This window comes from Thunnus thynnus, chromosome 3, assembly GCF_963924715.1.
Source record: "Thunnus thynnus chromosome 3, fThuThy2.1, whole genome shotgun sequence".
NCBI lineage: Eukaryota > Metazoa > Chordata > Actinopteri > Scombriformes > Scombridae > Thunnus > Thunnus thynnus.
In genome coordinates, this window is record NC_089519.1 from 38,738,835 (window position 1) to 38,761,043 (window position 22,209).

Sequence of the window (22,209 nt, forward strand, 5' to 3'; positions counted from 1 at the left end):
GCTTTTTTAAATGTTTTTCTTTGTACTGTTGAGAAGCTTCTGATCTGAGGATTCATACTGATTAGCAGAGTTACATGTTAATGAGCTTTTTAATGAGGTTCGTTACTTCTGGAGCAGAATTCAGAAGTTCTGGTTTGACTCTGACAGAAAACTATAAACGAAGGAAAGTTTCAGTGAACGTCAGCAGAACGTTCCTTTAACTGTTCACCATAAACCAGCCGAACACGCCGCTGCTGACAGACGGAGGCAGGAAGTAGGGGGAGGGGTTTAATCCTGCGGCCTGATGGGAGCCGACAGTCGGAGGGAAAACGCTGACGATGAGATGAATCAGCTGATAAATGTAGTGGAGTGGAAGTATAAAGTAGCATCACATGGAAATACTCAAGTACAAATACCTCAAAACTGTACTTAAATACAGTACTTGAGTAAATGTAGTCAGTTACCTTCCAGCTCCGCTTCTGATTGGTCGGTCCCAGGAACTGATTTACATATGATTAAAGTGCTCATTGCTGATGTTTTAATGGTGAAACCTCATTTAGTAAATCACTCGTTTGAAATAAGTAAAAGACTTTAAACACATGATCAGCTGGTTTATAAAAACATGATACATCTCCTCCTTATTTAACCAGAATGCATCTCTCTCTGTCAGTGATGGACATTTAGCGTTTACCCTCCAAACAAATATTCAGTGTTTCCTCCACAGAAACAAAAAAAACCCCCCGATGTGTGAAACTCTTCCTCAGCCAATCACATCGTCAGCCGGTCACACTCATGTTTTACTGCTGACACAGGAAGTTGAAAACACGACAAGCTCAGCGTTCAGCTGATGTCAGCTTCATGTAAAGTATCAAAAACCTGATTTAGTTGGACAAACATGGTCCTGCGAGTCAGCAGAGAGCTCAGTGCTGCCCCCCGCTGGAGGGAAGATACATTACAGCTGTACTGCTCTATTTTTATTCTTTCTGTTTTTGAATATATTTTATATGTAACACTGTCAAGATGAATATTAAATATCATATTCATTATCAAAGTTTTGAGAAATATGTTCCATTATCAGACAGAAACCTTTCATAATAACATTTTGTCTCTTTTATGTGCCATAAACCTGCAAACTTCTACATATGTTTTTATTTCTCCTCATCCGAGCTGGATCGTATTATGTAGAGTATTTGTCCTCATTATGTTTACATTTGGCAGAAGCGACTTACAGGTGAGGCGAGACGATCAGGTGTTGGAGGACAGAGACTCTGTGGGACACGAGGTGGTTTTAATCAGAGTCCCAGTGAGTTCTGATGACTCAACAGGTCCTCAGACGAAGACACTGGACTACTGCAAATACCACAAGTTCAACGTTGCACTTCCTTCTTGTTGCTTCTTCTGCACTTGTCTACCTCCTGTTGTTTCTTAGTTTATATCTATATATATATATATTCTGTTTAGCGCTCTTTCTCATCGTACTTATACCTGCTTCTACCACAGAGACTCTAACGCTCGATTGTCTCACCTCACTTGGAAGTTGCTTTTGCCAAATGACAAAAACCACAAGTGTGGGTGTTTGGACCCTCAGTCTGGATCCACGTTTGTACCATTTATGGGGTCGAGACAAAGACGTATGAAGACTCCGAGTGTGAGAGAGATCGGTGTGTAGACGTTCAGGTAGAAACGACATGCCCGAGACCTTTAGGGTTCTTTATATATCTTCCATCCAGCTTGTTATCAATAATGTTTTCTGTCGTTGTAATCAGAGATTTGTCAGAATGAAACATGAGGATTTAATGAGATTTATGAACGTCAGATAGATTTCATGGAGTAGAGGTTTTTGACTTTTATGTTTATGTTTATGAAGACTAGCGTGACCCTCGCTGTCCACCGTACCTATCATGACGTGAGCCAATAAAATCAAAGCAGCTTACCATTCGCTGCTTTCTACACAACGTCTGTCTCTGTTTTTGTCATAAGAAACATCTGCGTTTCACATTGTTGATGTAGCAACACATTCCTCCTGTTAGAGGTAAAACATGTCACTTTTCCACATTAAAATGACTAAAACCAACTGGACCTCTGTCATATATGTTGTTGAGTTGTGTACTTACATCATCCAACAATGTTCAAACAGAGAAATCAAGGTAACGGTCCGTTTCATCTGGTCTCCTTTGTGCAGGCGTCAGTGTTGTGAATCGACTTTTATTCAGTTTTAAGCCACATTTTTATGATAAACTTTTTAGATCTTGGTCATTTTTAACTATTTTTAACCAGATGAAGGATTTCAGTCATCGAACGTCTGGATCTTTAGTTGTCAGCTCGGCTAACAGCTGCTACCGGACGTCCTGAGACCACCGAACAGCGTCAGAGAAACACTGACTTTTATTGTGAAACTGCCTTATTCAGTGTTTTCACTGGTTTTAATCAGCGAGTGTGGAGGAGACCTCTGAACCATCTGAACCAGGAGAACTCCCAAGATCCCTCGCCACTTCATGACATCATCAAACTCCTTGTTTTGTCGTTGTTTTGATTGACAGACCCAGCAGCAGAAATGACATATTGTTTATTTAAGCCTCCAAAAGGTAAATGGAGAAAATGAAGGGAAGAGAAAAGATTCTGGCTAAAATATGATCAAAACCACAAAATGTCCTGCAGAGTTTCCCGCCAACACGCAAGAGACAAACAAAGAAATGAATTTGTCGCACAACTATAATGAGACTGAAAACATCAAGGAAAGCAGCAGATTATTGAAAAAGTGCAAATATAAAAGTTGTGAATGCAGTTCTCTCTGTTCATAACTGTGTCTTTAAAGTGATGCTAACGTTGAGTTGCATGATGCAGTTTTCTGGTAAATTGTCTCAGTTTCCGTGTGATTGGCAGCTGAGTCGCTGTCGTTTCTGTCTCTCAGTCTGGCGATCCATCCAGATAAGATCCAGGTGGCGACGGGTCAGGTGGGGAAGGACCCGTACATCTGTATCTGGGACACCTACGCCATGCAGACCGTCTCCATCCTGCGGGACGTCCACACGCACGGCGTGGCCTGTCTGGCCTTCGACTCGGACGGACAGGTGAGACCACGCCCCCTCATGATGATGTCACCGCTTATCACCTGCAGAAATATGGAATTATTTTTGTGTTAAAAGAAGTAAATAAAGATTATTTTAAACCAAAAAAAACGATCTCAGATGCAAAACCTATGAAAAATATACAAGATTCTAACATTCTTCCACTGACCAGGAGTTCAGTCATGGTGAAGTTATTGTTTTCTATGAATTTTAACTTTGGTAAAAGGCGGTTTGTTTGTGAAGGAACAACACTGTTAATCAGGAGACTCTGCACCATACAGGAAGCTGAAGAGTCCACGGACACGTCGCTGGGATTGAATCCTGCATTACTGCTGATTTTGTTGTTTTGAACTCAAAGAATACAATTTATTATTTATAATTTCATTAATTTCAGTACATGGTAATTTTTTTTTTTTTTAAAGCAGCCAAACAATTTTACACAAATAATGAGACGGTTGAGACGCTTTGGTGGTCTGGAGGACGACCAGGATGCTGCAAGGTTCCTGTCATTCTACAGACGTCATTAATTAGGGACCGAGCCCAAAAGGCAGAGGACTACTGTTTACAATACAAACCGAGACCTATGACTCATATGCTTGACACCCCTGACCTAAATCCAACAGGAAGTCCACAATTAGCCTTTCAAAATAAGTCTTTGCCCCAATTTTGGCCCCCTAACAAACGCTATCTCCTCCGAGGGCGTTAATGGTATCAGCTTCACACTTTAATAGGTGACTTATGACACTGTGCTGAAAAAAAGTTGTTAAAAACTTTGTAATAACTCGAACGGTTTGGATTTTATAAGCCCTGAAAGTTGCAGTGCCATATCACCCTTACAATGTAAACCAATGGGGAGGCAATCTATGGGCATGAACTTTGTGTCAAACAGAGGCTTCTGACGTCTAAACTATAAGTCTGACCACTTTCAAACCTGTATCAATGGATTCGCCACGAAATTTCCTACTAAGAATGATTTTTAATGTTAGATTTGGCCAAAGTCATTGAGGATTTATGAGGATATTTCACAAGAAGCGTACTCTAAAATCCTCCTCTCCAACTGCTCCTGGTGATGTCACTCCCTCAGTGCTGTGAAACATTCCGCAATACACACTCATTATAAAATCACAGGAGGAGCAAGAAAAGACTTTAAAACTCACACTCTAATATCTCAAAAACAATAAAAGATAGAAAACACATGTAAATTCAAGATTTGTAGGTCAAAGACAGACATGTCTCACCCTGCAGAAAATTCTCATCCTGTCAATCAAACTTTCAAAATAAAAGCACACCACACTTGTAAGAAATGTCCCTCATTTTTAAAAAGCAAAATGATCTGATCCCGATGGGCCAGCGTGCGAGGTCCCGACCAACGCTGCTCGCAGCTTTAATTTTAAATTGAGATGCCGTTTACAGTAATGATGTTTTATGTTTTCAAATATATCAAAGCAGAAGCAGTAAAAAGTATTAAATCACTATATTAAAAACTGTTTGATATGCAGTAACGCCGGTGCTGGTTGTCATAGTAACACAATACCTTTAGTGTTCTGTGAGTTTTTCAGGTGTTTTCAGGTGTAAGAAGTGAACCACAGCACGGGGACGTTTATGGTATTATTATCCGTCGTCTCCCTCGGGTGTAGGCTCCGCCCACTGCATGTGTAAATTTTAATTCTGAATTTTTTTTGTGAAATAAATAAATACAGATACAGAAAATAACATCAACACAAACTTTTGAAAAAAAAAAAAGTTATAAATATAATAAACGTCTGCCCATAAAAACAGTATATTAGAAAGTGCGGAGGCTCCAGGACGCTGCCCTGAGGAACGCACACACCTCAAACTACAGCAAACACATTTAATTAATGTCTACCGTTAATCCTGTTTTAACTATTAATATTAATATTACTATACTATTAATATTAAAACTATCGTCCAATCCTGTGGTTTTAAGGTCAGTGGTGGGCGGAGCTTAACTTTGGATCAGTGTTTAGACTTCCTGGTTTGTAAATTACTGTGATTTTATGTATATTCTTTGTCCACATAAACTAGTTTATTGATTTATTTTGTTGTTTGTAGTTAAATGTAAACATGTTGACATTAAGAACGACGGTTCGTGTTTGTGTTTCCGTCTCGTCGTAGCGGCTGGCGTCCGTCGGTCTGGACGCCAAGAACACGGTGTGCGTTTGGGATTGGAGGAGAGGACGAGTCCTCGCCACGGCGACCGGACACTCAGACAGAGTACGACGCCATGACAACGCTCCACAACACACAACTGGAGATAATTATTGATATTACTGATAATTATTGATTTTCTCAGATTTTATAGATTTTATATTTTATTGTTTTTATTTTGTGTAAAGTTTAAATATTCTGATTAATGTTTAATATTGATTAGATTCTAATTATAACAATGATCCAACAAAACACGTTAAACTGATCAGGTTCAGTATTGATCAGGTTCAGTATTGATCAGGTTCAGTATTGATCAGACTCAGTATTGATCAGGCTCAGTATTGATCAGGCTCAGTATTGATTAGACTCAGTATTGATCAGGCTCAGTATTGATCAGGTTCAGTATTGTATTGATGGTGGTTTTCCTGCAGATCTTCGACGTGGCCTGGGATTCGTTCCAGTCCAGCCGACTGGTCAGCTGTGGGGTCAAACACATCAAGGTGAGACAGGTGCTGTGGGCGGGGCTTAACACAGTCAGCTGTGGACACGTCAGTTTAAATTATTCTACACACACATATACAGGTTTAAATGCAGTAATAAAATGATTATGACATCTGATATGATAATAACTGATAATTGATCGTGTGCTCTGTGCCCAGTTCTGGACTCTGTGTGGGAACGCTCTGACTCCGAAGCGCGGGATATTTGGGAAGACGGGAGACCTGCAGACCATCCTGTGTGTCGCTGCAGCCAAAGACGAGCTGACGTACTCCGGAGCTCTGAACGGAGACGTTTACGTCTGGAGAGGAATCACTCTGATCAGGACTGTACAGGCTGCACACGGGGTACACACACACACACACACACACACACACACACACACACACACATATACACACACACACATACACACACACATATACACACACACACACACACACACACATATACACACATACACACACACACACACACACACACACACATATACACACACACACACACACACACACACACACACACACACACACACACACACACACACACATATACACACACACACACACACACACTCATACACACATACACACACAATAGATAAATAAATAAATAAATAAATAAATAAACAGATAAATAGATAAATAAATAAATAAATAAATAGATAAATAGATAAATAAATAAATAAATAAATAAATAGATAAATAGACAGAGTTGGTCCTGTGAGTCTGAAGTGTTTCAGTGCTGATGAACTGACGTCTCGTCTCATCTTACTGTAACATCTGCATCACTTTAAAGGAAACAAACTTTACACTGTTGACAGCTGAGAACATTTACAATAAAACAGAAGCTGTAAGAAAGTTTGTTTGTTTGTTTGTTTGTTTGTGTTTTCAGGCAGGGATCTTCAGCATGCACGCCTGTGAGGAAGGTTTCGCCACCGGAGGACGAGACGGCTGCATCCGCCTCTGGGACGTCGACTTTAAACCCATCACCAAGATCGACCTGAGAGAGACCGAGCAGGGATACAAAGGTCTGATCGATCAATAAGCAGCTGGAACACAGATCATACACCATAATATCATATAGAGCTGAAACCATCAGAGTTCAACCTTCTGCTTCCATTCAGAGCTCCAGAGGACGGTTGAAGCGTTCCCTGCTGAATGATTCACAGAGAAATGAGCTGCTGCGTGTTTGTTGTGTTTCAGGTCTGTCGATCCGCAGCGTGTGCTGGAAGGCCGACCGGATCCTCGCGGGGACGCAGGACAGCGAGATCTTCGAGGTCATGGTCCGGGACCGGGACAAACCGGTTCTGCTGATGCAGGGTCACAGCGAGGGCGAGCTGTGGGCGCTGGACCTGCACCCCAAACAGCCGGTCGCTGTTACCGGGAGCGACGACCGCTCTGTCAGGTCTGTGAGAACCACGTCACCTGTCTGTTCCTCACCTGTCTGTCTCTCACCTGTCTGCATCTCACCTGTCTGTCTCTCACCTGTCTGTTCCTCACCTGTCTGCCTTTCACCTGTCTGTCTCTCACCTGTCTGTCTCTCACCTGTCTGTGTCTCACCTGTCTGTGTCTCACCTGTCTGAGTCTCACCTGTCTGTGTCTCACCTGTCTGTGTCTCACCTGTCTGTTCCTCACCTGTCTGTTCCTCACCTGTCTGAGTCTCACCTGTCTGTGTCTCACCTGTCTGTCTCTCACCTGTCTGTTCCTCACCTGTCTGTCTCTCACCTGTCTGTGTCTCACCTGTCTGTCTCTCACCTGTCTGTTCCTCACCTGTCTGTGTCTCACCTGTCTGTTCCTCACCTGTCTATGTCTCACCTGTCTGTTCCTCACCTGTCTGTGTCTCACCTGTCTGTGTCTCACCTGTCTGTTCCTCACCTGTCTGTGTCTCACCTGTCTGTGTCTCACTTATCTGTGTCTCACCTGTCTGTGTCTCACCTGTCTGTCTCTCACCTGTCTGTGTCTCACCTGTCTGTCTCTCACCTGTCTGTTCCTCACCTGTCTGTCTCTCACCTGTCTGTGTCTCACCTGTCTGTGTCTCACCTGTCTGCCTCTCACCTGTCTGTGTCTCACCTGTCTGTCTCTCACCTGTCTGCCTCTCACCTGTCTGTCTCTCAGGCTGTGGAGTCTTCCTGACCACACTCTGCTGGCTCGCTGTAACATGGAGGAATCAGTTCGAAGTGTTTCCTTCAACAACGATGGTTCTCAGCTCGCTCTGGGCATGAAGGACGGATCCTTCACCGTGCTGCGAGTCAGGTGACCTTTGACTCTTCTCACAACATGTCCGACATCAGGAATTTTACCAACAAGCAGTCGAATTGTTTATTAATCCAGAACTTTAGTCCGGAGTGAGACATCTTGACACCTACCAGTCTCACTCCTGCTACCAGAAGATGAACCTTTTAGATCATTTAGATTTTAATGAACTAATGAGCTTTCTCAACATTTTTAGCTCGACTGCTGGTCAGAGTCAGCACAAGTATTTAAACAGTTAGCAGACCCTTACCCAAGGACCTGAGAGGTAGTCCAACTTGTATTCTGGTCCTGATACACTGAGATATTTATAAACCATCAGCAGTTATTTAACCTTTATTCTCTGACACACTGCAAGCCGGTGAGACCTGAGAGTTGCTGTGACATGTTTAGTTTTCTTGGTCTTTGTTAGCAGCAGCAGCATTCTGTCAAAATAAATTCAAAGAGTTTCCAATCAGTATAGAATCTGCAAGTGTTTTACAAAAAATGTCTGGCAAGTTACCCATGTATGCATGGCACAAATAACATGCTAACTGAGAGCTAAATACAGTCATGTTCATCTCTGTTGGAGAAGCAAATACACTGAATAAAATTAAGGAATAAACAAAAGTGAGTAGGAATCTCTTGCTGGACAAGAATCAGATTCTTGCAGTTTTTAAAATGATAGGTTGCAGATTTTGTTGCTGATTTGATGTGAAGTTTAACTCCGAGTCCATGATTGGACCAAAACTGATGACCTGGTTTTTAGTTTTAAAGTGAAGTCAAGATGAGCGCTGACTCTCAGACTGTCGTGCATAAGACAGTTTTTCAAGCTCGTCCATCCATTTCTAGAGATAATGGTTTGGACTGTAGTCACTTGGTGTCAGAGCGACACCAAGTGACTACAGTGAATTTGGACGTCATCAGCATAATTAAGATAGTTACTGATAATTTGGCCTAATAGAAGCATGTAAATGTAAAAAGAGGACCAAGGATGGAGCCTCAGATTGGATGCCACGGTGTTGACATAGTTTGAGACCTGAGATCAGTTCTCCTGGTTGGAATATCAACATTTGAACCTTGGTGAAAATAACGTTTGAGTAACTTTAGAGTAACATTTAATTTGCTGAGGAACATGAAGTAACAGAGTATGTTCTTCAGGGACATGACGGAGGTCGTGCACATCAAGGACAGGAAGGAGGTGATCCATGAGCTGAAGTTTTCTCCGGATGGCTCCTTCCTGGCGGTGGGATCAAATGACGGGCTGGTGGACGTCTACGCCGTGGCCCAGCGCTACAAGAAGGTGGGCGAGTGCTGCCGCTCCGCCTCCTTTATCACACACCTGGACTGGTCGGTGGACAGCCGCTTCCTGCAGACTAACGACGGCGCTGGAGAGCGGCTCTTCTACAGGATGCCAGGTATCACCGCCATGAGACCTCAAAGCTCTGAAGCTCCATCACTCTGAAACTCACTTTGTTTACACTGTTTAATTTGTCATCAATGTCCCAGATGGACTGACGTAATACAGGCTTTAACATACAGATATACAGCTGCACATGCTGAATGTTTCACATGTTTCAAAGACTTCAGAATCACAAAAGATCAACAACTCATGACTTCACTTGGTCTCAAGGCTTTTAACTGTAACTCGGCTGACTTGGGACATCAGGGTTTACAGACCCCCTTCCTATTTCATCTTTTGTGGTTTAGATAATCTGGATAAATTGTTGTCTTGTTTTCTTGATCTCTCTGACCTCCTGACCTTTGACCTCCTCCTGTCTCCTGTAGCAGGGAAGCTGGTGCCTAAAGAGGAGGCGAAAGGGATCCACTGGATGAAGTGGACGGGCGTCATCGGGCCAGAGGTTAACGGCATCTGGCCCAAATACTCCACCATCACCAACGTGAACTCTGTGGATGCCAACTACAGCAGCGCCGTGCTGGTGACCGGCGACGACCTCGGCCTTGTCAAACTCTTCAGGTTCCCCTGCCTCAAGAAAGGTCAGTCTGACAAACAGTAGAGCTCTGTTCCACTACAGGAACCTTTTTAGTAACTCAGGAACTTTACCTGTGTTTGACCAAAGAAACCAGGGTCTAAATTTGGCTTTACAAGAGTACTTCCGGTTAGACCAGGAACGATGGAGGCAACCTGTAACCTTTGAGTTTTACTTGTTTGCTTACAAATGTTGAAAGTTCCCAGACAAGTCATGAGTTATTTTTCTGACAGCATCATGAACTCCTCAGTGTTTCTTTCTGCGTCTCTTTGTTCAAACAGGAGCCAAATTCAAGAAGTACATCGGTCACTCTGCCCATGTGACAAACGTTCGCTGGTCCAATGACCTCCAGTGGGTCGTCAGCACTGGTGGTGCCGACCACGCCGTCTTCCAGTGGAGGTTCCTGCCTGAAGGCGTCATGAACGGTGTCCTGGAGCCCCTCCTCCAAGGTAACGCCACAGTTTACCACTAAAACATTTATCCCAAAATAAGGACAGAATGACGGCCCAGTGTTGGCCCACAGACAGCCATCGAAACTCATCCAATCCGGCTTGATAATCAGACCGAACCTCAGCGGCAACTTATCCTTCTTAAAGCCCTTAAATCCTTAAAGTCAGATGTGTTTGTTGCCATTGAGCCATGTTTGGCCCAAAATCTAAAGTTAACACTACATTACCATTTGTTAATTGTTGTAAATTTTTATCTGTACCTTAAATCACCACCAGTGAACACATCATGATGCTGTACAGATGTTTGAGCCCTTTGAGGCAAATTTGTGATTTTTAAAACTGAATTGGCTTAACCTGTGTTATCATAGATTATCCTTAATTTCCATCTGTAAATTACTATATATGGATCCCTAATTCACCATTATCACTAAACCAATTTGCAATCTTTAATTTGTCATCCCTAAATCACCATCTTTAAACAAATGTCATCATCAGTAATCACACTTTGTTAGCATTAGATACCATTTATTACATCTGTAAAACCCCAGTCAACATCTGACTCTTCATCGCCATTTGTTATAACTGAACCGCTATCTGTGAACCAAAACCTACAATTAAATTTAGGATGGTAATTAAATCATCACAAGCACACTGCCCACCAATTGTAACCCTGAAACCAGCATTTGTTTTCCCAAAATCATTAATTTGCTATCCCTTAGTCACCATATATAACCTGAAATCATCTGTGGCTGGTTGCTGGTGTGTCATATTTAGTCCAAAGTTCACCTGCCAAAATCAAACTATTCATCTGTTATCTGGGATATTTGATCCATTAGGGTCTATAGAGGGCCGCAGTTTTCCATGTAGATAAATATCCATTATCTGATTTCCTATAAAGATACAATTTTGAAAATATCATGTTGTCAATAAAGTTGTTTTCCGGTTGGTGTCCTCAGAGGGGTACGCCGACTCCAACAGCGGAGAGTCGGACTCTGACGTGTCGGACGTCCCAGAGCTCGACTCAGACATCGAACAGGAAGCTCAGACCAGCTATGAACGTCAGGTGACCAGGAAACAAACAGTCACATGATGTATATTACCTGTCTCTTTGTCTGTCTGACTTACCTGTCTCTGTCTGCAGGTGTACAAGGAGGACCTGCCTCAGCTGAGGAAGAAGCTGATTGGTTCCCTGAAGAGGCAGAAAGCTCCGGAGGAAGGACTCCGGCTGCAGTTTGTTCACGGGTAAAACAAACAATCAGTTAAACTTTCACAGCTGGGAACAAACAGGCTGCAGAAAGTCCATAACTACAAGAGTTTCTCTGCATAGATGTATAATGCAGTTTTAATTTTTACATAAAATGTTACCTGTTAGAACAATATTAATTTTCAGCTATGCAGATGACACTCAACTCTATGTAACTGTTGAGCCTGTTTACACCTGTGAAGACTGCATCTCTGATATCAAATCTTCTTCCAGATGTATCAGAATTAAACAGAGATTCTCTTTTTTTATCCAAAAGAACAGAGAGAAACTGTTTCTTTAGTTTTCTACAAGATCTCAGAGCGTTACGCCTCAGGCAAGAAATCTGGGTGTTCTTCTTCTACTGTGATCTAACTTTCCAGTTTTACACAAAGAACATTAAGTTCAGTTCAGTTTAGATCTTTATTCCTTGAAAAGAAGAATTACCTTTCACCAAAGTATCGTAACAAACAAAATACAATTGAGTGTGCCATAATGAGAACAGGGATAAGATAAGATAAAGTGCTGCACTGTGTGGGCAGAAAAGTTTATGGTGCCTTAGAATTAAGAGCTTTAAATCATGGCTGCTGAATACTCTTAATTCTGATTGGCTGGAAGTTGTGGATTAACTTTTACTGTACGATTTAACAAGACATGCAGATGTTTGTTTGTTGTTTTGAATTAGAATTTATCTTAAAATATTTAAATCACACAAATTCAATGTGATAAATGAACTGAACCGGTTCCACCTAATTTTCAGAAACCTGTATTTCTGACCATTGATTGGAGGTCAGATTCATTCTTAAATTTAACCTTTAATTAACCAGGAAGTCTTTAGTGATATACTATATCTTTAACATGGTAGACCTGACATAAAAACACACGATTCATTTACAACAATCACATCTAACACAAGAAAGCAGGATCTAAGAGGACATTAAAGGATAAAACTTGACTATTTAAAACAATTAAATTCTGTGTTTTTTAATATGATGCTTGAATATCTGATGTGAAATTAACTGGTCAATTAATAGAAAGTGAATTTGGCAGCATTTTTTTATTTTCAATAAATTACTCTTTCTCAGTAAATTGATTGATCAAGAAAATAATCAGTCAGTTCATTGATAATGATGTAAACCTGTAGTGAAGTTACCTGTTTCCCGCAGTTACCGGGGCTTCGACTGCCGTAACAACCTGTTCTACAGCCAGGCGGGGGAAGTGCTGTACCACGTGGCCGCCGTTGCCGTCGTCTACAACCGGCTGCAGCACAGCCAGAGGTTCTACCTCGGCCACGACGACGACATCCTCAGCCTCACTGTCCACCCGCTCAAAGACTACGTGGCCTCCGGGCAGGTATGGCCGGCCAATCGGAGTGCAGCAGGTTACTGTCAGGCTGAAGGAAGTGTTTCTGACTGGCTGTCTGTGTGTTCAGGTGGGCAGAGACCCGGCCATCCACGTCTGGGACATCCAGACTCTGAAGTGTCTGTCGCTACTCAAAGGACACCACAGCAGAGGGGTGTGCGCCCTGGAGTTCACAGGTACGCTCACCGCACTGCTCACCATTTGGTATCCCTGAGACACCATTTGTTACCTCTACTCACATTTATTACCCCCATGTCACCATTTCTTATCCTTATGTCTCATTTGTTATCCGTACTCACTATGTGTTATCACCATGTCACCATTTGTTATCCCCATTTCACTATTTGTTTACCCTTTGTTTTTATCCCCCATGTCATTATTTGGTATCCCCATGCCACCACCTGTCATCCTTAAATCACAACCTGTAGTTTCATAAATCAGCAGGCTAAAAGGGTCAGGAATTTCCATTTGTTATCCCTAAATACATCATCTGTAAACCCACATTCACCCCCTGCTAACACTAAGTTATAATTTGGTACCCCTAAACCACGGCCTTTGATACATGCATCACCATTTGGTATCCCCACATCACCACCTGTAGTTTCATAAATCATCAGTCTAAGAGAATTAGGAATCAACAATCCCTTAATCACCATTTGTTATCCCTTAATCATCACCATCGTCCTCCTGACTCTGTCTGGATTGACTTCATATAAAGACATTAGCTATAGAAAAGCTAACATGTTCCTCTGAGGACTAAAATGTTTCAGTTTGATTTGTTGTCAGCAGACTTTCATAAAACGTTCAGAGGAACAATAAATATGGAAACAGTTTTGTAACGCAGCCTCTGCTGTCTCTTTGCCTCAGCGGATGGGAAGAGTTTGGTCTCTGTGGGAATCGATGAATTTCACTCCATCGTCATCTGGGACTGGAAGAAAGGAGAAAGACTGGCCAAGGCCAGGTACCTGACAACTATCTGTTTAATGACTCACCTGTTGACCAGTTCTTCCAGTTATAATGTGTTTCCTATCAGAAAAAAATACAGACCTTTGTTGTCTGTTGTCTGTCCTTCTGCCACATCTCTTTGTTTCTGCGGGTTGGTGCTCCTGTAGGTGTTGGAGCCTCCATGTGAGATGCTTCGGTCGGTTAAATGTGTGTTTTTAAAATTTATGTCGGGGCTGCACTCTCTCTCAGTCCCACAAGGTGCCGAAATTTGGCACCAATTGAAGTTACATGAATAACGTGAAGTAATGAGTTCAGTACCCAACCCTAGTATGCAAATTAACCTATAGACTCAAAAATAGGTTGTTTAACTGATTAACCATTGACATCCCTAATCTGAACATGTGATTTAATGATGAGATACTCATCCTTTAACTTCAGTGACTGAAACTCGCTGCTTCGTCCTTCAGGGGTCATAAAGACAAAATCTTTGTGGTGAAGAGTAATCCGTTCAGGATGGACAAACTGGTGACTGTGGGGATGAAGCACATCAAGTTCTGGCAACATTCAGGTAGAAACAACTGAAACACTCTGTCCTCCTGTTAGTGATGTTTAGAGGTTGAGAAAGCCACAGAGAACATTTCTATGATTATTTTCTTGTGATCATGAGAAAATGCTTGCAAAGTACATATCATCTGAATTACACTAAATCCTTAAAACTTTAAAACCAAATTAATTATGCCAAGAAGTGATAACACAAAATATTACAATAACCAGTTATTTTATGATTTCAAAACAACCAGACTTCATTATTGTGAAGATCTCAAAATAACTTTTCAGTGTAACAAAAAGCAAAAAATGTGACTTATCTCACTAAAGTCAAAGTGTTCTCTACATTCGTTATGTTTTGTTGTAATCGTTCTTCTAAATGAATCATCTGGACATGTCCATCCTCCTCCACCAGGTGGCGGTCTGACGTTCAAACGTGGGATTTTTGGGAACCTAGGGAAGCAGGAGACGATGATGTCGGCGTGTTACGGTCGGTCAGAGGACCTGGTCTTCTCCGGAGCCACAAACGGAGACGTTTACATCTGGAGAGACACGACGCTCATCAAGACCATCAAAGCTCATGACGGCCCCGTGTTCGCCATGTGCTCTCTGGACAAGGTAAGACCTGGACCCAGTCAGAGGGATCCATTCATCATCCATCCATCCATCCATCCATCCACCTATCTATCATCCATCCATCATCCATCCATCCATCCATCCATTCATCATCCATCCATCCATCCATTCATCACCCATCCATCTATCCATCCATCCATCCATCCATCCATCCATCCATCACCCATCCATCTATCCATCCATCCAACCATCCATCCATCCATCCATCCATCCATCCATCACCCATCCATCCATCCATCCATCCAACCATCCATCCATCCATCCATCCATCCATCCATCCATCATCCATCCATCTATCCATCCATCCATCCATCCATCCATCCATCCATCCATCACCCATCCATCTATCCATCCATCCATCCATCCATCCATCCATCTATCTATCATCCATTCATCCATCATCCATCTATCCATCCATCCATCCATCATCCATCATCCATCCATCCATTCATCCATCATCCATCATCCATCCATCCATCCATCCATCCATCCATCCATCATCCATCCATCCATTCATCCATCATCCATCATCCATCATCCATCCATCCATCCATCCATCCATCCATCCATTCATCCATCATCCATCCATCCATCTATCCATCTATGCATCCATCCATCATCCATCCATCATTCATCCATCATCCATCCATCATCCATCCATCCATCATCCATCCATCCATCCATCCATCTATGCATCCATCCATCATCCATCCATCATTCATCCATCATCCATCCATCCATTCATCATCCATCCATCCATTCATCCATCATCCATCCATCCATCTATCCATCTATGCATCCATCCATCATCCATCCATCATCCATCCATCCATCCATCCATCATCCATCCATCATCCATCCATCATTCATCCATCATCCATCCATCCATCTATCCATCTATGCATCCATCCATCATCCATCCATCCATCATCCATCCATTCATCCATCATCCATCCATCATCCATCCATCCATTCATCATCCATCCATCCATCCATCTATCCATCTATGCATCCATTCATCATCCATCCATCCATTCATCATCCATCCATCCATTCATCCATCATCCATCCATCCATCTATCCATCTATGCATCCATCCATCATTCATCCATCATCCATCCATCCATCTATCCATCTATGCATCCATCCATCATCCATCCATCCATCCATCATCCATCCATCATTCATCCATCATCCATCCATCCATTCATCATCCATCCATCCATTCATCCATCATCCATCCATCCATCTATCCATCTATGCATCCATCCATCATCCATCCATCCATCCATCATCCATCCATCATCCATCCATCATCCATCCATCCATCCATCATCCATCCATCATCCATCCATCATTCATCCATCATCCATCCATCCATCTATCCATCTATGCATCCATCCATCATCCATCCATCCATCATCCATCCATTCATCCATCATCCATCCATCATCCATCCATCCATTCATCCATCCATCCATTCATCATCCATCCATCCATTCATCATCCATCCATCCATTCATCCATCATCCATCCATCCATCTATCCATCTATGCATCCATCCATAATCCATCCATCCATCATCCATCCATTCATCCATCATCCATCCATCCATCATCCATCCATCTATCCAATATCTATACCTGAATATACTTCATCAGTATTTTAAACAGAGAAAGGAGATACTTCAGGTTCATGGATAAAACATGGAATTTGTGAATACAGTCATAATTCTTGTAGAAACCTGTGAGAATTTAGATGTAACGTTGACATAAAAAAGACATTATAGTAAAAAAAAGAGACTATCACAAGATTCAGTTGTAATTTAGAGTGAAAAATCACATTTTTACAAGATAATAATGTAATTGTACAATAAAAGTCATAATTTAATGAGATAAAGTTTCAAAATCCAAGAGAGAAATGCAAAAGAAAGGAATTTGAAAAAGTTGGAATATTATGAAAAAAAGTTGTAACAGAAAAAGTCTAATCACAAATTAATGTTTAGGGAAAAAAATACTATTATGAGATAAAGTTGTAATTTAGTAGGAAAGAAAATCATTTTTACAATAACAAGTTGTAATATTATGAGTGTTAAGTTGTAATTTTACAAGAATCAATTGTATCTAATACAAAATTAGTTTGTAATTTTGTATAATTTTACATTACAAATTGTAATATTATGAGAAAAATATTTACCATTTTACAATTACGATTTATAAAAGTAATTATATTATAAAGAAAATTTTATTCTATATTTGTAGAAAAAGTCACAGTATTACTAAATAAAGTCTATTAAAAGAAGTCATGATGTCAGAATTAAGGGTTATTTTACATGAAAAAGTTTTTATATTACAATAATAAAATTACAATTTTAACAGGAAACGTTGTGATATAACAACTGATTTAACAGATCAGAAGTTACAGTTTCACAAAAAAGCACCTTATTATCAACATATTCATTTAAAAAAGAAACTTGAGAATAAAATCAAAACTATGGCTTCTTCTGATCAAAATCTCAATTATTTTTAATATAATGGCCCTAATATATTTGAAAATGAAATAAGATCGCACATGGCCATTTTGAAAATAAAAAGTCTTTAAAAAAAAACCCTTTTTAACTTAAATTTTATTATAATATAATACATTATTGGTCAATGGACTTTTTCATTTTCATTTTAGTTTGTTTGTAATTATGCATTTTCAAACATGGAATTTAGATTTCTATACTTTAATTAACACAAATTAAAGGTATAATTTCACTTTGATGAGATGGTTTTATTTTAATATTGGCCACTCTTGACTTCCATAATGTGTTATTTCTGGAATCATGTGTCACGATCCCGTCGCTGTGCCGTCTTAGTTGTGTTGTTTCTTGTGGTCCCTCCACACCTGCCCTGCTCCCAGTGTTCCCCCAGCCAATCAGCTGCCTGTTCTCCTGTTTAATCACCTGTTCCCTCGTTAGTTCAGTTTGTATTTAAGTCCTGTTGTTTAGTTCAGTCTTTGTTGGCTCCTCTGTTCCATTCTGGTTCTGGTTCCTGCTGTCTCCTGCATTTGGTTCGAACATTTCTTTTGTTTTCTGGATCTCGTGCTGCGTTTGCTGTCCAGGGTTTTGTGACGGGGGGGAAGGACGGCATCGTGGAGCTCTGGGACGACATGTTTGAAAGATGTCTGAAGACCTACGCCATCAAGAGAGCCGCTCTGTCCCCGTCGTCCAAAGGTATCACACACCTGATCTCACTTTTTATTTCTTCACATTTAATGTTACAGCATCTGAACCCAGCTGTTTATAAATCAGGGCTGCTGCTGGAGGACAACCCGTCCATCAGAGCCATCACTCTGGGTCACGGTCACATCCTGCTGGGGACCAAGAACGGAGAAATCCTGGAGATCGACAAGAGCGGACCGATGACGCTGCTGGTTCAGGTCAGACAGAGGAGTGTTAAAGTTAAAAATTGCGTTACAATTTGCAATGTTTTATGTCTCTTTTTGCATGAAAATTGCAGGAATTGGGAAAAATTGTAAGCAAAGGAAAATACTGAGATCTGACAGTCTGAAAGGTTGAGTTTGAGTTTGTTTCTGGAGATGAATGATAACCGCTGTGTGTTGCGTTCAGGGTCACATGGAGGGGGAAGTTTGGGGTTTGGCGGCTCACCCTCTGCTTCCTGTCTGCGCCACCGTCAGCGACGACAAAACCCTGAGGATCTGGGAGCTTTCAGCCAACCACCGCATGGTCGCCGTGCGGAAACTCAAGAAAGGTGAGGAGGAGAAAATAAAATAACATCCCATAATATTTATCTGTTATTATATTTACCATAAGATTCACCTGTATGTGTGTGTGTGTGTTACCTGCGTCAGGTGGCCGCTGCTGCTCCTTCTCTCCTGATGGTAAAGCTCTGGCGGTTGGTCTGAACGATGGCAGCTTCCTGGTGGTGAACGCCGACACGCTGGAGGACATGGTGACCTTCCACCATCGCCGGGAGCTCATCTCCGACATCCGCTTCTCCCAAGGTACCTGAACGCACCACACAGGTGTGACACAGGTGTGACATAGGAGGAGGGTGATTGGTCACGGTGCTCTGTGTGTTGCAGACGCAGGGAAGTACCTGGCCGTGGCGTCCCATGATTCCTTCGTGGACATCTACAACGTCCTGACCAGCAAGAGAGTCGGCATCTGTAAAGGAGCCGGCAGCTACATCACGCACATCGACTGGGACGCCCGAGGTGACCACGCCCACCTGCACCTGCTGCTATACTAACTTTTAGCTGCACAGGCTAACTGTTAGCTGCACAGGCTAACTGTTAGCTGCACAGGCTAACTGTTAGCTGTACAGGCCATTCAGATGTTCACGATCCACAAAGGATGAATCCTAAAAATGTTTTGATCCTTTGACGCCTCATATAGCGCCATCAGCAGTTTATTATGAAGTTGGATATATCAGAGTTTTTAGAGTTTTCTGACTCAGTTGGTTTGAGTGTTATTTACAAGTCAGAATCTCACAATTACAATAATTCAAATATATCATAAATGCAGCAATAGCCAGTCATGCTATCATGCTGAGTTTGAATGTTAAGATTAGCATGACAGCAAGCTAACAAGCTAACCAGCTGAATGTAAATGCTAAACTTGGCAAGCTAAAATGCCAAATGTTAAATGTTAGAATATCATGTTAGGATTAGCTTGTTGGTAATCTAACAAGTTAGTTAGACATGTGTAGCGGGTGTAATTATCAGTGAGTCACATCTTACAAATAATAGCGATGCTTAACAGTCCCAGTCTAGTCAAACCCTTCAGATCAATAACAATACAAACATAACAGCGGAGCTAAATGCAGCAGCGAGATACTCATCACCAAAACCAGCAACAAACAGTTCAGTTCAGTTTTAAACTGTAGTTTAATCCAAGCAAGCAAACCAAGATTAATCAAATAATCACATTAAATGGTAGCGGTAACATACTTAACATTATGTATTAAACATACATTATAATATTAGCATGCTAACATGCTAAATATCACCAAAATTTGTGTCTTTGCATCTTAACAAGCTAACACACTGGTCTTATAATAAATGCACAGCTTGTTATAATGCCAACATATTAGCAAGATAACATGTCAGATATTACTTAACATGGATTGTAATTGTATAGCACCGTTCTAGTCTTCCGACCACTGAAAGTGCTTTTACACTACGAGTCACATTCATACACTGATGGTGCAGCCATCATGGGGTTCAGTATCTTGCCCAAGGACACTTCAACATGTGGATTGGAGGAGCCGGGAATCGAACCGCCGATCTTCTGATTGGTGGACGACCTGCTTTATCTCCTGAGCTACAGCCGCCCCAAATGTTATACCACATGCTGTTAGCTGTTCTTTTTTGTTAGCATTTAGCTCAAAGTTCAGTTTTTTCCAAGTTTTTTTTTTTTTCTCCATTTTTCCTCCAACAGTTTGTGTTGTGATGAACATTTCAGTCTCTGGAGGAGGTTACATCTCAGTCAACACATAAAACTACAAACCGTTAAACTCCTCAGAGTCTCAGTCAAGTGACTGTTAATGAATCTTCAGTCTAAGTTTCCTGATGTTTTTGTCGACAGGTAAACTTCTGCAGGTGAACACAGGAGCCAAAGAGCAGCTGTTCTTCGAGGCTCCACGAGGACGCAAACAGAACATCAGTGTGGCCGAGGTCAGTCTGTTTGACTCATTTCTGTTTCTGTCAACACGTTTCTGTCGACACGTTTCTGTCAACACGTTTCTGTCAACACGTTTCTGTATGTTTCCAGTTTGAGAAGCTCGACTGGGCGAGCTGGACGTCAGTTCTAGGTCCGACCTGCGAGGGAATATGGCCGACGCTCAGCTTTGTCCACGCCACCTCGCTCACCAAAGACCGCAAACTGCTCGCCACCGGAGACGACTTCGGTTTCCTCAAACTGTTCAGCTTCCCGTCCAGGGTGAGACACTGTCAGCTCTGAGTCATCTCAGCCAAACGACTCGCAGATCACATGTTGTTCTCATTTTGCCTCCTCTGTGCGACACACTCTGACTTCAGGGCCAGTTTGCAAAGTTTAAGAAGTACGTGGGTCACAGCACCAACGTGACCAATGTGCGTTGGTCCAATGACGACTCCATGCTGCTGTCAGTGGGCGGAGCCGACACGGCGCTGATGATCTGGACCAGAGAGCCGCCGGGACACAAAGAGAGCAAAGCCGTGGACAGCGAGGAGTCGGACGATGACACTGAGGAGGACGGAGGTAAAACAGTCCAAACAAAAAACATTTAAATTGAACCACAAAGGTTTTATGGACGTCCGATTCATTTATATTCATTTATATTCATTTATTCATCGATCAACAGAAAGAAAAGAAATGAGCCAGAGTTGTCTGTCCCTGATCAGATGTTTAAAATGGAAAATCATCTGCAAGCAGCGTTGAACGAGCCTTCGCACCCTTGCTCACGTTGGGGCGTGGCACAGTCCAAGGGCTTCTGTCACAAGCATGTAGATGTTGTCAGACCTGGGCTGACAGGTCTGACTTTACAAACATGTAAAGTTTGGTGCAGATTGGAGCATTTACATGTCTGTCTTGCTCATCCCTGTGTCATCAAAATGATGCAAGTTTTCGGCCCGTTCACTTGAATTTCAATTAGTAAACAAAACTCTTGATGAGTTTGTGTGTTTTATTTTTAGGAAAGTAAAGACTTTTAACCCACATGACCTGGTCAAAGTGTGATTGACATGTGTACTGTCAGGTGTGTAGAGACAATAAGTAACTGATACTCATATATTTGAATGGAGAGTGTGAGTGAACCGCTAGGTGCTCGGGTCCTAATAAAGGAAAAACTGCAGTACAGAGCTACAAATTTTAGTTTTGATTTTATTTTTCTGCAGCAGTTTATCACTAAACTGTCACTCTCACTCCATGTTTTCCCTTCCCCTCATAGGTCATCCCCACTACTCAATTATACATATAAGACTCATAATTATTGTAAAATAAATGATAATAACACCAAACTTCATACAAAGTTTGTATATAATGTACTGTATGTATATAGACCTTTCTGCTGTATCCTACAAAAATGAGCTGCATTCAACCCCCCCCCC

The 22,209-nt window shown here is 41.7% G+C and overlaps 1 protein-coding gene across 6 annotated transcripts in view; it reads left to right on the forward strand.

Moving 5' to 3' along the window:
• Nucleotides 1-22,209, forward strand: part of LOC137180441 (echinoderm microtubule-associated protein-like 6) — a 48,089-nt gene that overhangs the window by 6,564 nt on the left and 19,316 nt on the right. For 3 of the 6 annotated variants that reach the window (XM_067585812.1, XM_067585813.1, XM_067585814.1), the window contains exons 2-26: nt 2,891-3,050; nt 5,184-5,282; nt 5,648-5,716; nt 5,876-6,061; nt 6,609-6,744; nt 6,920-7,121; nt 7,832-7,969; nt 9,107-9,363; nt 9,734-9,943; nt 10,218-10,385; nt 11,342-11,448; nt 11,527-11,627; nt 12,792-12,978; nt 13,058-13,163; nt 13,855-13,948; nt 14,400-14,500; nt 14,894-15,096; nt 18,220-18,331; nt 18,410-18,537; nt 18,728-18,869; nt 18,970-19,122; nt 19,204-19,335; nt 20,708-20,796; nt 20,894-21,061; nt 21,160-21,361. In XM_067585812.1, the coding sequence (XP_067441913.1) occupies nt 2,891-3,050; nt 5,184-5,282; nt 5,648-5,716; nt 5,876-6,061; nt 6,609-6,744; nt 6,920-7,121; nt 7,832-7,969; nt 9,107-9,363; nt 9,734-9,943; nt 10,218-10,385; nt 11,342-11,448; nt 11,527-11,627; nt 12,792-12,978; nt 13,058-13,163; nt 13,855-13,948; nt 14,400-14,500; nt 14,894-15,096; nt 18,220-18,331; nt 18,410-18,537; nt 18,728-18,869; nt 18,970-19,122; nt 19,204-19,335; nt 20,708-20,796; nt 20,894-21,061; nt 21,160-21,361 (3,650 nt within the window). Of the gene's footprint in view, nt 1-2,890; nt 3,051-5,183; nt 5,283-5,647; nt 5,717-5,875; nt 6,062-6,608; nt 6,745-6,919; nt 7,122-7,831; nt 7,970-9,106; nt 9,364-9,733; nt 9,944-10,217; nt 10,386-11,341; nt 11,449-11,526; nt 11,628-12,791; nt 12,979-13,057; nt 13,164-13,854; nt 13,949-14,399; nt 14,501-14,893; nt 15,097-18,219; nt 18,538-18,727; nt 18,870-18,969; nt 19,123-19,203; nt 19,336-20,707; nt 20,797-20,893; nt 21,062-21,159; nt 21,362-22,209 lie in introns of all 6 variants that reach the window. The other 3 variants (XM_067585808.1, XM_067585809.1, XM_067585811.1) reach the window with 1 other exon arrangement.